The 15,470-nt window shown below is 55.6% G+C and overlaps 1 protein-coding gene and 1 pseudogene across 1 annotated transcript; one reads left to right on the top strand and one right to left on the bottom strand.

The window, feature by feature from the left end:
• Positions 1 to 15,464, top strand: part of LOC138172923 (zinc finger protein 420-like) — a 30,620-nt pseudogene extending 15,156 nt beyond the window's left edge.
• LOC138172913 (zinc finger protein 835-like) lies at positions 2,786 to 6,110 on the bottom strand. Its single transcript, XM_069102750.1, has 2 exons — positions 5,790 to 6,110; positions 2,786 to 4,993 (listed from the first exon to the last, which is right to left on the bottom strand). The coding sequence occupies exon 2, from the start codon at positions 4,960 to 4,962 to the stop codon at positions 3,469 to 3,471; it is 1,494 nt and encodes a 497-aa protein (XP_068958851.1). The 5' UTR covers positions 4,963 to 4,993; positions 5,790 to 6,110; the 3' UTR covers positions 2,786 to 3,468.
• Positions 15,465 to 15,470: the final 6 nt, after the last annotated feature.

Raw genomic sequence — 15,470 nt, 5'->3', positions numbered from 1 at the left:
AGTGAGAGTGAGGAGGCCAGGATAATTCCTAGTTTGGGAACCTGAATTACTAGGATAGAATTGCCCTCCACAGTGATAGGGAAGGGGGTGAGCTTAGGGGGAAAGCTAATGGGGGAACACTCTGTGAGAGCTGTCCTTAAGTGAATTGGGCTATTTGGGCAGGTGATGAGCCGACTCCAAGCTGATGCTGAATGATCTTGTCACTAAGGTTTGAATGGTCACTCTTTCTGTGCCTGGTTGGACTGGATGGCTGTTGGGGTCCCTTCCTGCCTTCCCATTTGGTGATTCTGTGATTTCTGATTCTATTGTTTCCCTCTATGTTACCAGATGGGTCAATCCTCTGTTGTAAGAAAGATTAAAAGAGGAGAGAGGTGATTCAGCAAAACCAGGCACTAATTCCACCCCCACAAGCTTCCATTTATGCAATGACTGGAGCCAGTGATTTTTCCCTGGGGTCTCAGACTCTACAGCCCATCGTTCAATGTCTCTGCAGCATGGTTTCATCCACTGGACAGTCCTTCAGGGCTCAAATTCTAGCTCTGTCCATTTTTCACTCAGTAACCTTCAGCAAATTGGCTTCCTCAGTTTCCCCTTCCTTAAAAAGACAGGCAAGGGAGGGTAGGGAAAGTCTGATTTCCTCCATGGTTGACTTGGCATGGAGACACCTGGGCCTTAATTTCTGATTTAACTCTTCCGCTCCAGGGCTCATCTCTAGCCTCTACCACCGGAGCCAGGGGCAGGAGCTTGGTTAACATTTGCCTCAGAGGGCTTCTGCTCAGTACTCTATATTAAAGAAATGGGCCTGCAGATAAATACAGGGTGAGATCTTTACAAAGGGCCCTAACGGCCACCAATTAACAAGCATGAATGAAATGTCTACCACAGGCTGAGCACTGGGGACACAAAGGAAGGCCTGACCTCAAGGAACTCCCACTTAGGGTCCAAGGAAAGAGATGCTCATCCAGATCCCAAGCTTGGCCTGCTAAATGGAGGACAGGGCTCTTCCCACTCCAGTATGGCTGTACCAAGGCCCAGCTCAACAACAAGCATTTCCTAAATGGATGCATGACTGGGGAGAAGCCCAAGGCGGGAGAAATGGAGAAACTTCCAAGAGATAGGAGAGTAAGCAGGGAAGACAAAGAACCCCCGCCCCATTCCTGCCCTGTACAGCATACCCAAGGACAATCTCTGCTCCTGAGCCCAAATCGTGCACCTTTTGATGCATACCAGGAGGCTTTGGCCAAGGCCTTTCCTTTCCCTCATCTAGGGTTTGCCATGATGATGACCTCAGTGGGGCTCCCTGGCTAGGAGTGTGTGTTTGTGTGGCCATACCTGTGATCATAGGGCACACTGTCATGGGTCAGCCCTGTACTTGGAGGACCTGGTTCTAGGCCTTGCATCTTCCACTGACTCTAGCTTAAAGTAAGCTAGCTCCTCCATCAATCTGGGCCTGTTTCCTCATCTTAGGAACCCTGAGGACAGACTAGATCAGGAGATCATCTCATGAGGTCTGTCCCTTCCAGCTCTGACCTTCCTGAACTTGAGAGAATTTTAGACACTAGTGGGTGGAGTACCCACCCACCTGCCATGGTAGGTAGAATTCAAGGAGGGAGAACCTGGGAACTGCTGAAGTGGGGCTCAGAGGCTTTAGTCCAGAACAAGGGTCACAGTCAGAAAGCCCCCTTTGGCAGCCCTTGGTAGAGCAAACGTCTCTCTCCTTGGTCCTGGCTCCTCGAGAGAAGCAGTGCTCCTTTGGCCTGCTGATTTGGGGGGAGAGGCACTCACTTTGTATCCCTCACAGTGAGGGACACCAAGAAGCAAGATGGCCCAAGTTGGGGTAATCTTCCTCTCCTCCCCATGCTCCCCTCTATTCCCCAAGGAAGGGCTGGCCAACTGCATTTAGAGGGTTTCTTGTGCAAAGCTCAGATCACAGAAGCAACCCTGAGACCTTACTGTGGTCTAATCCTTTTGTATTTCATCAACAGATGGGGAAGTGGTCTGAAACTGAGGGGCAGACTCGATTGAGCTCTTGCCTGAGCTCACTGGATGAGGTGATCCCACTGTGGTCGGACTCTAAGGTCTGGTCTTTCCCACCCCCAGTCTTCTCCCTAAATCTGGGTGCCAGTGCCCATCCTCCCCTCATGATCCGAGAGAGAACAACACTTCTGCTCTCTCTAGTTAGTGGAGACTCTTCCTGGGTCACTCAGCAAGAGTCAGAGAGGACACAAGGGGATGCCTCGGGGGACACCAGGGAGCTTCAGAGGGCAGGCAGAACGAGGTCACTGACATCTTGTCTCAATGTGGACAGGGATTTGAGAGCCAAGAACTCTGATCTGTTACAAGGTTTTAGAAAAGACCTGATGAAGATTAAAAATGAGGGCTTTGGGTCCGGATTACTTTACCTTTCCTGTTTTCTCTGGGAGCCCTCCAGAGACAGAAAGGCCTGTGAGGTAGCCCTTGGCCCCTGGCATGACGGCAGAGGACCATGGTCCTTTCGGGACTGGATGTGACTCCCTCTTTTCTTCAGGCCAAATGATATGCCCAGCTCCTGGAATCAGGCCTCCCAGGGCACAGCTCAGCCAGGACCTGAGGGCTGAGGGAAATTCTAGCTGTCCCAGCTCCATCACTGGGGCCTCCAGCTCTATTTTGAAGCTGCTCTGCCCACCTGTGGTGGCCCCATTCTGAACCTGGCCCACCTTGGACCTGGATACACAGTGGGATCTACATCCCCCTTGTGTTAGTGGAACCTTCCAGGCTCTCAACATAAGGACACTCATCCACATGGTTTCTAGTCATCTTGCACTTTACCATTTGTACAACATTTCCTCACAACAGCCCTGTGAGGTAGGCAGGCCAAGTGTTACCACTATTTTACAGAGTGGCCACACAACTAACATCCCCGCTGGGATGTGGGCCCAAACCCAGCATTTTCCAAGCACCAAACCATCATATGCTGCATTACCTCTCCTTCCTCCTTCGCATCAACTGTAAACTTGATTACTTTGCTTTCCATGTCTTACTGGTGTTTTAATACAGAAATGTTGTCTTGGGAACACAAGTCCCACTTAAACGGATAAGCTGGGCCATCAGAGAGCCCCAGTCAGCCTCCCCAGGACCTCTTCTTCTGTCCAAGCTGCAGCTTTCCAATTAGCCCAGTTCAGCTCAGGTTACTTCACCTTTCCTCTTTCTCTTGCACCCCTGTAAGGGAACGTAATCCTATCAACTACAGAATTTGATCAATTCTCTGTAGCCATCTTCTCCCAGAAGAGTTTCTAAGATACCCTGTGGATCCACACCACCTCCGGGGGCCTGTGCTCTGAGCTCATTTACTCTGTGTGAGGTCCCCAGGTCAATAAAACACTACCCTAAGAAAAGGCAGGCCAGACAAATTAGGAGTCAACAAAGACAAAGCAGATTTTTCCTATCTCCAGCAGGTGTCTGGCACTTAATAAGTGTCTGTTAGAGGAATCACAGTGATATTTTCTCTCCACTTAAAATTGACTGAGGTTCAACAGGTATGGAACTGTGGCTGAAGCTTTTGCCACCGTCATTAAGCGAATGTAGTTTTTCCTCACTATGAATGCTCTGATGCTGAGTAAGGAGTAAAATCTGACTATAGGCTTTCCCACATTCACACTTATAGGGTTTCTCCTCTGTGTGTGTTCTCTGGTGTCGAATAAGTGCTGAGGAGAAACTGAAGGCTTTTCCACACTCATTACATTCATAGGGTTTTTCTCCAGTGTGAATTATGTGGTGCTGAATAAGGTACGAACGGTTACTAAATGATTTCCCACATTCATTACATTTATAGGGTTTTTCCCCAGTGTGAGTTCTCTGATGGAGAGTCAGGGATGAGCCCTGGCTGAAGGCCTTCCCACATTCATTACATTTATAGGGTTTTTCTCCAGTATGAATTTTCTGATGTTCAATAAGGGATGAACCATGACTGAAAGTTGTTCCACATTCAACACACTTATAAGGTTTTTCTCCTGTATGAATTAAATGATGTTGAATAAGGTGTGAGCGATTACTGAAGGCTTTCCCACATTCATTACATTTGTAAGGTTTCTCCCCAGTATGAATCCTTTGATGCTGAATAAGATGTGAAATCTGAGTGAAAGCTTTTCCACATTCACTGCATTTATAGGGTTTCTCTCCTGTATGAATTCTCTGATGTTCAATAAGGGACGAGCTCTGACTGAAGGTGGTGCCACACTCATTACATTTGTAGGGTTTCTCTCCTGTATGAATTCTTTGGTGTTGAGTAAGGTGTGAAATCTGGGTAAAGGCTTTCCCACACTCGCTGCATTTGTAGGGCTTCTCCTCTGTGTGAATTCGCTGGTGTCTGATGAGCGCGGAAGAGAACCGAAAGGCCTTCTCACATTCTGTGCACTCATAAGGCTTCTCTCCCGTGTGAATTCTCTGATGCTCCATCAGGGAGGAGCGATTCCTGAAGGCCTTCCCGCACTCGCTGCATTTGTAGGGCTTCTCCCCGGTGTGGGTCCTGCCATGCTGTGTGAGGTGTGAAATTCTGGTGAAGGCCTTCCCGCACTCCTTACAGGCGTAGGGCTTCTCCCCAGTGTGCGTCTTCCAATGCGAGATAAGGTAGGAGCCCTGGCTGAAGGCCTTCCCGCACTCGTGGCAGGCGTAGGGCTTCTCCCCGGTGTGCGTTCTCCGGTGCAGGGTCAGGTGCACGCTCTGGCTGAAGGCCTTCCCGCACTCCTTACAAGCGTAGGGCTTCTCCCCGGTGTGAACCCTGCGGTGCAGGACGAAGGCGGAGCAGTAGCTGAAGGCTTTCCCACATTCCGCGCATTTCCAAGGCTTCTTCTCTCCGCAGATGCGCCCTGCTGCCCGTGCCCCTGGGGGGCTCCGGCTCCCTTGGCGTGAGCTGGGCTCCTGCCCTGAGTCCTCCTCCCTCTGGGCCCTGGAGCCCCCAGACTCGGCCCCCCGGGGGCTTTCCATCGCCTGCCTGGGACCCTTCCTCAGCAGCGCCCTGAAAGAAACAAGAGAACGCTGCAGCGCCTTCTGCTCAGGACCCCGGGATCCCGCCCCGCTGCGGGGGAGACCCCCAGGCCCGCCACCCAGAACTACCTGTACCCCCTGCTGCGCTCCCCCCCACTGGTCCTCCTCTGGGGGCGGGGCCTCCCCAGCTCCTGCCCCCCCCTTCCGGTCCAGCTGCGGTCCTGGGGGGGCGCTGCTGCCATTCAGGGGCTTACCGGGCATACAGTAGGTGCTCCCTAAATAAATGCTTATTGACCAACTGCCCCCGCTGGTCAGAAATGGCTGCATTTGAGGCTCCCTTGGGCTGGACTTTGGGAATGTGGTCTTGGCAAGGAAGGGGGTGGGGCCTTTATTATGCGCCTGCTGTTTGCTGGGGGGGCGGGGCCTCGGTCCGGGCCTGCCTCAGTTTTCTCCTCGGTGGGGGGAGGGGGGTGACGCCACCGGAGCCAGGGGGGGGGGGGGGGCCTCAGCCCAAGCCAGGTGTTTCCCCCACCCCTCTGTTACCACGGAAACAGGGAGCCTCGGAGGCCCTGACCCTAGCCGAGGGCGGCTCCTCCTGCGGCTCCTCCTCCTCCTCCTGCCCTTCCTCTTCCCCCTCCCGAGCGGCGTCGGACACAACGCACCCCGCCCCCGTCCCTTCTCCCCTCCCACGAGGGCGCGGAGGCGGACAAAGCCGAACGCGGATGCGCCTGCGCACACGAGAGGAGGCGTACACCACGTCTGAATCGTTGCCAGAGGCCGCGGGTTCTGCGCCTGCGCCTGGGCAGACTGGGGCGTCTGCTACTCACCTGCGGATGCGCGTGCGCAGTCGCGAACCCAAGGCGGGGGCCGCTGGTCAGGACTCAATTTCCCAGCAGCCCTTGCGGCGGGGGCTCGGCTTTCGCGGACTCTGGAGGAGTCGAGGCTGGGTCCGGGCCGAGGCCTGAGAAGCGCTTTCAGTCAGACTCGGCCCCACCTGCCGCCCCTCTCGGACTGGGAGCGCGGACCGCGGCGCTCTAGGCTCGACTCGGATCCCGACCCCACTTTGACCTTGGGCCCTCCCCAAAGCGGCCCGGGCCTGAGCGGCCGCGGTGGAACTCACGCCATCTGCGGAGGCGCAGTGGGAATTGTATACCGGGGCTCTCGATGTGCAGGCGTCCTTGCGGTGCATTGTGGGACTCGTAGTCCTAGGCCCAGCGCGGATGGCCCTTGCGCAGGCGCAGGGTGGCGCGAGTCCGGGTGTGTCTCTGGCTTTTTCTGGCTTCGCGCACGCGGTGGGGGGGTGGGGTGTGAGTGTGGCTCCACAGCGGCCCCTGCCGGGCGGGGGAGGAGGGTGGGTCATGGCTCCAGCCTGTCTTTGGGTCCTGAGTTGTAGCCCTGTGCTTGGAGAGGCTCATGGTGAAGTGAACAGCCGGGCCTATGTAGCACCCTGAGCCCCGGAGGCGGGGCTCTTATGGTCCAGGCAGGCAGTGGTGACGTGACTTGTCCAGGGTCACACGAAGAGGCGGCCGCACCGGGATGGCCCCTGGGCTCAGGCTTAGAGATCCTGGAGGCGGGGGAGGGGGGGCTCATCCTCGCCCTGCGGACACAGAGGATGGGGGGCTGTGTGCAGAGGCCCTGGGGGGCTCGTCTTCACCCTGCGGACACAGAGGATGGGGGGCTGTGTGCAGAGGCCCCGGGGGCTCATCCTCGCCCTGCGGACACGGACCAGGGCTTGCGCACGCTCTCTCCCTCCTGGCGGCCTCAGCAGCTGGGTGTGAGCCGGCTTGCATCCCTCAGGTCAGCCCTTGCCCCTCTCTGCTCTCTGTGCTGTGAGTCAGTGTTCAGGTCATTTCCTCCTGATGGGAGATGCTGCTCCCAGCAGTTTGGTCAGAAAGGGCCCCTCCCTCAGAGATACCTCAGGGGGTGGGGGCGGGGGCGGACGGGCCCTTCTCTCTCTGCTCTTCTAGCTCAGCCCTGGCTCCGCAGGGAGCGCGGCACTGGACGGACGGTGGGGCACCAGGTGAGTCTGTGCGATGCCTGGGCTCATTCTCAGGGGCCTTTGTGCCGCAGCTTTTCTGTGCCCCTCCCCCCCGCCTGTGCCTCTGTGCTGGCTCTGGGCAGACACCCAGACGGAGCTCAGCCTCCCCATGCAGGGGAAGGAGCTGGTTCCTGCTGCCTTTGGGGTGAGGGTCGGGGATTTCCTCCGGCCACCGCCCCCCATTCACAGTGGAGGTGACCCCTCTGGCCACTGAAGCTGGGCTCCTGCTGCCACTGCCCCGCCCGGCTCCACAGCGTGGCCCTTGGCCCCACCCTCCCCGCTTGTTACTTTGTATCTTCTGCCTTTGCTTCTTTGTGACCCTCCCCCACCCCCAGAAGATAAGCTCCCTGAAGGCGGGCGCTGTTTGATTGTGTCTCTGTGCCCTGCCAAACCCTGTGTTCACGTGCCCTCAGGGCGTGAAGAGGGCTCCGTGACGTCACCTCTACTCTCCCACAGCAGGAAGCTGTGGCCCAGGCAGGTCAAGAGAGGAGGACGGCGGAGCGGGGGCCCCTCTGGCTCTGGGGGCCACAGGGCCCTGGAAGGATGGGGGGGGGGAGGCAGATGTGCCATTGGACCCCACAACAACCCTGGGGGGTGGACACTGTCATCTCCACTTTACAGTGACCGAGGCAGCTTGCCCAGGGTCATCCATGTGTCTGAGGCTGGATTTGAACTTGGATCTTCCGGACTGCAGGCGCAGTGCTCCCCCCACCATGGAAGTGGTTAGTGTCAGAGTGCCATCGGAAACATCTGTCAAAGGACATCCCAGGGGTGGGCCTCAGGTGAGAGCTCCCCAGCTCCGTCCATCTTCTGTGTCCCCCCCATGGCTCCCAGCAGTGAAGCCTGGACCCTTTGCACCCAAGGCCACGGCTCTCCCTTTTGCTCCCTGACTTTACCTGAACTGGACTTGCTGGTTCGGGGGCCCCCCATTACCCTGGTTCTGCCCCAAGGTCATGGCCAAGGCTGTTTGGGGGTTCATTGTCCCATCTAAGGGCTCTTCCTGGCTCCCTTCCCCACCCAGCAGGGCCCCCCAGCCAGCAGGCATGTACTTTGTGTTTCAGGAGCCCGTGACCTTCAGGGATGTGGCCGTGGACTTCACCCCTGAGGAGTGGGGGCGGCTGGGCCCCTCTCAGAGGCAGCTGTACAGGGACGTCATGCTGGAGACCTACCAAAATCTGGTCTCCCTGGGTAAGGAGGCCCCCATAAATCATCCTAATAGCAGCACTCACTGCAGGGACCTCGGATGCTGCAGGGTCTAGGGGGGTGGAGCTCAGGGGCCTGGGAGCCTGAGCTTTGGGGAAGAGAACACGGCTGCCTTCCCCATTGTCCCTATAGGGTAGGTGTGCTCCCCCAGCCATGGAGTATTCCCAGGGCCAGGTGGCATTCCCACCGGGGCTGGGGACATTCCCACTGTGCCAGACGGTGTTCCTGCCAAGGCCAGGGGCATTCTCACCAGGGCTGGGGATGTTCCCGCTGGGGCTGGGGCCATTCCCGCCAGGGCCAGGGACATTCTCACCAGGGCTGGGGCCGTTCCCACTGTGCCAGGAGGTGTTCCCACCAGGGCCAGGGGCATTCTCACCAGGGCTGGGGCCGTTCCCACTGTGCCAGGCGGTGTTCCCACCAGGGCCAGGGGCATTCTCACCAGGGCTGGGGATGTTCCCGCCAGGGCCAGGGGTTAGAGCAAGGCCCAGGAGGAAGGGCTTCCTGATTGGGAGCTCTGGGGGAGGCAGTGGCTGTTCTCCCTTTTACCCCAAGGAGGCTGCCCCCTGTCCAGGGCCGGGCCTGAACTCAGGGATTCAGCCTCCCAGCAAAAGGGGCCATGGCCTGTTTCTCTCCCTGAGCAGGGATTCCAGTTCCTGATCACAACACTCTCTGTCACTGGGAACAAGTGGCCGCACTATGGGCTGTGGAGGGAGCTGGTGAGTGACGGTCACCAGAGCAGGGAGGAGAAGGTGGGCCAGGCATGTGTGAGGTCCATCCCCTCCAGCTCATGCCAAGGATCCATCTCTGCAGAGCATGGGGGAGGCAGCTGGGAGGGGGGGGTCCTGGAGTCACGTATACTCCCTCCAAACCTTGGCTTCCTTCTAAGTAACCCTTGGGGGGGGAGTGTCCACCTCCCGGGGGGGTTTCCTCTTGACTCTGCTGCTTTGCTGCCCTCCTGCCCACCCACTGTGGGTCTGTCACACCCCAGCATGGGCCCCTGTCAGTCTGGTGCAGCCGGGCCAGACCCTGACTCTACCCCATTGCCCCTTGGAGGCCTGGGGCCAGGCCAGGGAAGCTTCCTGTGGTCCCTCCTCAGGCTCTGTGCTGAAGCTCCCTCCATGTTTCTCCCCTTGCCTTCTGGCTGTCCTCTCCTTGCTGAGGGCTCCTTCTCTTCTTCCTCCTCCCTTGGACCTCTGCTCTTCTCTCTGGTCACACTCCTCTGGGCCTGGCCTTTGGCCTCCAGCCTCCATCCCCTCCCACATCCTGGCCCCTGGCCAGCTCTGCTTGGACATCTCCCCTTCCCCCGTGGCTCGTTGCTGACCAGGTCCCCTTCAAGCTGCCCATTTCTGCCAAGAATATCGCAGGATCCCTGAGCCCAAGATGCCAGAGCCACCCTTCTCCTCTCCCCCCCCCCCATATGCCACATCCTGTGTTTCAGCATCTGTCAGTTTGTCCTCAGTGGAGTCTCCTGAAAACTGCCCATTTCTCCCCAGGCCTGTGGCTGTCACCCCACACTGACCTTCCTAACTGCAGGCCTGGTGTTTGCTATAGCCTTTTAGAGCTTACCCGCTCTAAAGGGGCACTAAAGGACCCACTCACCCAGGGTCCACTGCCAGGTGCACCCTCCCCAAGCTGGGCTTTCCTCAGGAGGAGCTTCCCTGCTCAGAAACTCTGCAGTTTGGCAAACATGACCCTGTGCTTGCTGTTGGGGATGTGAAGGTGAAAAGTGGGGCCTTGCCTGTGTGAGCTTGGGCCAAAATAGTCTCCAAAAGAAACACCACACCAGGTAGTACATCAGAGGGGTGTTGGCAGAACTCATGCAAGGAGACAGACCTTCCATCAGGAGAGTCAGGGAGGCCTCCTGGAGGAATTGGCCCTGAGGGGAGTTCTGAAGGAGCTTGGGGCTGCCTCGCCTTGTGTGGACTGCCCTCCCTTCTCCCTGGGTTCCTCCCCTGCTGCCCTCCCTCGCACCCCTGATCCCAGCCTGCACCATCTAGCTCCCTTGCCTCATCCCTCTTTTTCTCCTACCCTGCCCTTCTTTTCCCATGGTCTGTGGCGGACTGGAGGCCCCCTAAGCCATGCTGCTGCTGGTGGCACTGATGATGATTTTATCCACTTGGGAATTAGGCCATTTGAGGTTTCACAAATTTCTTTCAGATGGGAAGAGTAGGCCAGAGGCATTAAGCCCAAAGCATGGCACTGCCCAAGGAGCCTTCTTCCAGCCAGCAAGGATGGAAAGACCCTCCAGGGACAGGACATTGAGAGAAGCCTGGACCTGCGTGTTCAGGTCTCAGAGCAAGCCGGGGAGCCGGGACAGACAGATGATGGAAGTGATCCTCTCGAAGAACTCGCCCATGAAGGACAGAGGTGGTGTGAGCACCACACTCCCCACAAGGGAAAGCCTTCCTGAGTGGGGTGTCTATGGAAGAAGCTTCCCCCGGAATGAAATGAGGAAAGCCTTCACTTCCCGCTCAGGCCTTCCTGGCTGGCAGAGCAGGACAGTCTCTGAACACAAACCTTATCCATGGAATGACGAATTTGGGAAACCTTTGGGGAACCCCACGAGCCATATTCCACATGAGAAAACTCATGCTGAAGAGAAAGTCCATCCATGTAGTGTGTATGGGAAGGTGTTCCAGCAAAACGCACACTTGGTTCAACACCAAAGACTGCATATTAGAGAAAACCCAAGGGAAAACAGAAAATCTCTACGTCACTACTCGGCCTGTGTTCAGTGCCATGTGAGACCTGGAGAGAAACCCTATCAATGCAGTGCATGTGGAAAGACTTTCAGCCGGAGCAAATACCTAACTGAACACCAGAGAATCCACACTGGAGAAAAACCCTATGAATGCAGCCAGTGTGGCAAAGCCTTCAGCCAGAGTGCACCTCTGGCGAAACACCAGAGAACCCACACTGGGGAAAAGCCCTATGCGTGTGAAGAATGTGGGAGAGGGTTCAGTTGCCGTTCCACCCTTGTTCAACACCAGAGAATTCACACTGGAGAGAAACCTTATGTATGCAATGAATGTGGGAAAGCATTCAGCCAGAGGACACACCTTATTCAACATAGAAGGATCCACACAGGAGAGAAGCCCTATGAGTGTGTCGAATGTGGAAAAGCATTCACTGAAAGCTCAGCCCTTATTCAACACCAGAGAATTCACACTGGTGAGAAACCCTATGAGTGTAGTGAATGTGGGAAGGCCTTTAGACGGAGGACTCACTTCACTCAACACCAGAGAATTCACACTGGAGAGAAAATCTATGAGTGTAATGAATGTGGAAAGGCCTTCAATCAGATTGCACAGCTCACTCGACACCAGAGAATTCACACTGGAGAGAAACCTTATGAATGCAGTGATTGTGGGAAAGCCTTTAGCCAGAGTTCATCCCTTACCAAACATCAGAGAATTCATACAGGAGAAAAACCCTACGAATGTAATGAATGTGGAAAAGCCTTCAGTGACTCCTCAGTCCTCATTGTGCATCAGAGAATCCACACTGGAGAGAAACCCTACAGGTGTCACGCGTGTGGGAAGGCCTTCACTCAGAGCATATACCTGAATAAACATCAGATAATTCACTCTGGAGAGAAACCCTATGAATGTAGTGATTGTGGGAAAACTTTCAGCCAGAGCAAATACCTTTCTCAACATCAGAGAATTCACACGGGAGAAAAACCATATGAATGCAATGAGTGTGGTAAAGCCTTTAGTTACTGCTCGGCCCTCAGCAGACACCAAAGGATTCATGCTGGAAATAAACTCTATGGGTGTAATGAGTGTGGCAAAGGCTTCCAGGGCTTGCCAGCCTTCCTCAGACATCGAGGACTTCACACTGCTGCCCAACTCTGAGGTGGACAAGGAGATTGGCTAGCTGCCCACGATTACAGAAGAGGGCAAGAGGGTGAGCTGCCCGAGACAGACTCTGCACCTTTCAACCCTGTACAGTGCCTAGGACTGCAGGGAGAAAGAGAATTTCTGAATGTCATTAAGGCAGCCATCCAGGGAAGTGACGAATGGACAGCACCTTCATCCCTGCCCTCTGCCTGTCCTGACTTGCTCTCTCCTGGAGGCCAGTATTCCCCGTGATGCCTTTCTTGTCTGCCTTGTAGAGCCACTGCCAGGGACCTTCTCTGAGCACTGGGGGGAGAGGTTCCTGCCACAGCCAGAACCATGGCTCATTAGTCCCACGTTTCGGACTCCTCTCATCATTTTCTTTCCCCAAGGAAGGAAACACAGAGAAGGAGACTCTGGGGATTCTTCCATGCTTTGCTTTTCTCCTGTGATTTGATTGGTTGGATTGCTGTGCTGTTAGCACAGACTCTGGATGGGGAGCCTGGAGACCTGGGCTACAGCCCCTGCTGTTCTAGGACCTCTGTGTGGCTCCAGGCTTCTGTGATGGGGAGGCAGCCAGAGCTACAGAGACAGCCTCGGGGCTTGCTGCCAGCCCTGTCTTGAGGATCCTGGGGCTGCTGCCTCCCCTTCTCCCTCAGTCCTCACAGGCATGTGGCCCATCCTCAGACAGCCTGGGGAGCAGGGAGTGCTTCTGGGATTGTGATCAGTGTCTTCCAAATGAAGGCCCTGGAAAATGCCACTGCATTTTAATCCTTGGGACTCCTCAAACGAGAGGCCTCCGTCCAGGGATGGAACTGCAGCATATTCATGCCTGCCTCTCCTGTGCACCTCTCCCTTGGGGTTGGTCCAGCCAAAGCCCCAGGTTAGCTCTCCGTCATGGTAAGAATGGCCATGATTTCTGTCGTGGTTAGGGAGCATTCTGGCTCCTCTCCCTGAGCAAGGCCAGCGCCATCTTCCTCTAGGGGCAATGCTGAGGGGCTGAGGGCCCCATTTGCTAATACCACTGCCTCAAGCCCTCATTCTGGCAGTGGTTAGCCACCAGTGACTGGTACCCAAGTCCCATTTAGCCAGTAAGTCCATTAGCTTTTACAAAAGGCTATTTACTTCAAAGATAGAGCAAATGCAGGAATCCAAACATTCCTCCTCACACCTCAGGGGCAAGCCCTCTGCTACCACCTCAGGCTTTGGGGAGAGGGGCTTCAGACTTCAGGCACTTTCTACGTAGCACTGGTCTGAGATGTGGCATCTCCACTGGGTGAGTACTGGCCACAACTGCCGTCCATCCCAAAGGCTGTTCCCTGTCCTTGATCTTTGGACATCACAGAGAAATTGACTGCAGATCCTGTCCTGCCCCCACCCCTGCCAAGGCCTGTATTCACAGGGCTACAGTCGGCCTTAGCCAGGGAGAGCCCATGCCTTTTTCCCCTCCCTAAAAACATTGCCTCTCTTCTTTTACCAGAATGCCAATGGGCAGAATTCATCCCAAAGAAGGAATCCCACCATGAAAGTACTAGGCTGGCTGAGGCCTTTGGAATTCCCTACCCCAGCAAGGGTCTGGTGCTGCAGCCAGTCAAGGAGGGTCCCCTTCATCCCCCACCCCCCAGACCGAAATCACGTACAGAAGGTCTGCTTGTGTTCCAGGCCTCAGCTCTCCCTGAAATCGCCCAAAGGTTCCCCAGCCAGTCCCTTGCTGTGAAAGGAGAGAGGCATCCCTAGCTTGCCTGAGGATGTCTCTTCCCTGCTGGGCTCCCCAACGGTGAGGTGAAAGCACAAAAGCATTTTGGGAAGGGAAAAAGGTGAGTTGAGGTCTTCCATAAAGTCCTCTCTGCTTCTGGGTGACGCCCTCCCCACTCAAGCCATAGCCCAGTATGGGAACCAGGGCTAAGGAGGAGATGGGGGCATGGTGGGAAGGGGGTGGGCTTCCTGGGGCACCACCCTCTGGATAAGTAACTCATTGTACTACAGCCATGCTCTCCTCACAGCTGTGAAGAGGTGGTGGTTTGAGGATGATTATTCCTATTTTATAGGTTAAGAGCTGAGGCTGAGACATTCTGGGACTTGCTTGAAGCTCTGTCTCTAGGAAGCAGCTGAACTTTGTCAGACCCTCCATTCCTGGGGCTGCCCCTGTGGCCCATGCAGGGGAAGGCACAGCATTTCAGGGGCAGAAGGGGCCTCTGGAGGAATGTACTTCAGCCTAGAACCAAGAAGGGATTCACTTGACAATTCAACCACCAAGTGGTCACTTACCTGGTCTTTGCCCAAAGATCTCCAGGAGGGGGAGCCTACCACGCCTCAAAAAGACTCCAGACAGCTGCTCTCAGTGCTGCCCTTTGGTGCCAAGCAGAATGAACAAGTGAGCCCCTTGTTTCCCATGATGGCCTCCAAATTCCTGAAGAGAACTGCCATAGCCCCACTTCTCTTCCCTGCCCATCCCAGGTCTCCCATTCTCCAGACCAAATATTCCCAGTCTTTCCAGCAGCCCTCATATGAGAGGGGCCCAAGACTCTTCCCCATCCTGGATGGCCACCTCTGCATATCCTCAGGCTTATCACTGTCTTTCCTACACTGGGTTCTCCGAATGGGTCTGATGAAGACAAAACAGTGTGGCTGGGGTTCCCAGAGAGCTTGCAGCCCACTAAAGCCCCAGGCATTTTAAAAAAGAACCAGTCTACCCACATTTCACCCCTCCCACACCCCCACTAGCCTCTTGGTCTGGATGCTTCGTTGGCTTGGGCTGCCGAGGGCTTCCTCTGTTAGTACATCCTCACAGCCCACAGATCCGATTTCTTGTCCCGTCTCAGCATTAGGTCCCTCTAAGACGCTGGTGCTGGCCCCTCCTTAGAGCTACTGCAATATCCTCACATGCTTTCTCACTCTAGTGAGATCCTCTCTCTTCCTTCCCAGTGGCTGCCAGTGGCTCCTCATTTCCTCCAGGATTAAACACAAACTCCTTTTGCATTCAGAGCCCTCCCCTCATCCTCCACTGTCCAGCTGCAGTGACCAGGATGGAGCTGCTTTGGGTTTCCTCAAAGTTGCACAGGCAGACCACCTTCCAGAAAGCCTAACCTCGAGGCTCCAGCCTTTTGGCCAGCAGCTTTTCCCATTTGATGGAAGCCCCTCCAAGCGAAGAGACTGTCTTTTTAGGGCTAGGGCACCGAATGCTTGGGACACTGGAAGCACTCGATGGGCAGTTGGATAGAGTGCCAGGCCTGGAGTCAGGAAGACTCCAATCTAGCCCCTGTAGCAGCAAGCACCCCAAGCGTCCTCAGGGTTGCTGTTCACCCAGGTTCTTGGATCTGCTTTGATAAAGGAAAGCAACTCAAAATGGGTTAACAAGCTTACTTTAATCAGTCAGACCATATATCATTTACCTTGTTCAGGGGAAAAAGGTCAGCACCCCGAACTTC

Source organism: Petaurus breviceps, unplaced genomic scaffold (assembly GCF_028583685.1).
Source record: "Petaurus breviceps papuanus isolate PSGF00001 unplaced genomic scaffold, PetGlider_PUasm1.0 555, whole genome shotgun sequence".
Taxonomy (NCBI): Eukaryota; Metazoa; Chordata; class Mammalia; order Diprotodontia; family Petauridae; genus Petaurus; species Petaurus breviceps.
Note: the sequence above shows the minus strand (reverse complement) of the source record. Positions and strands in the feature narration are given on the sequence as shown.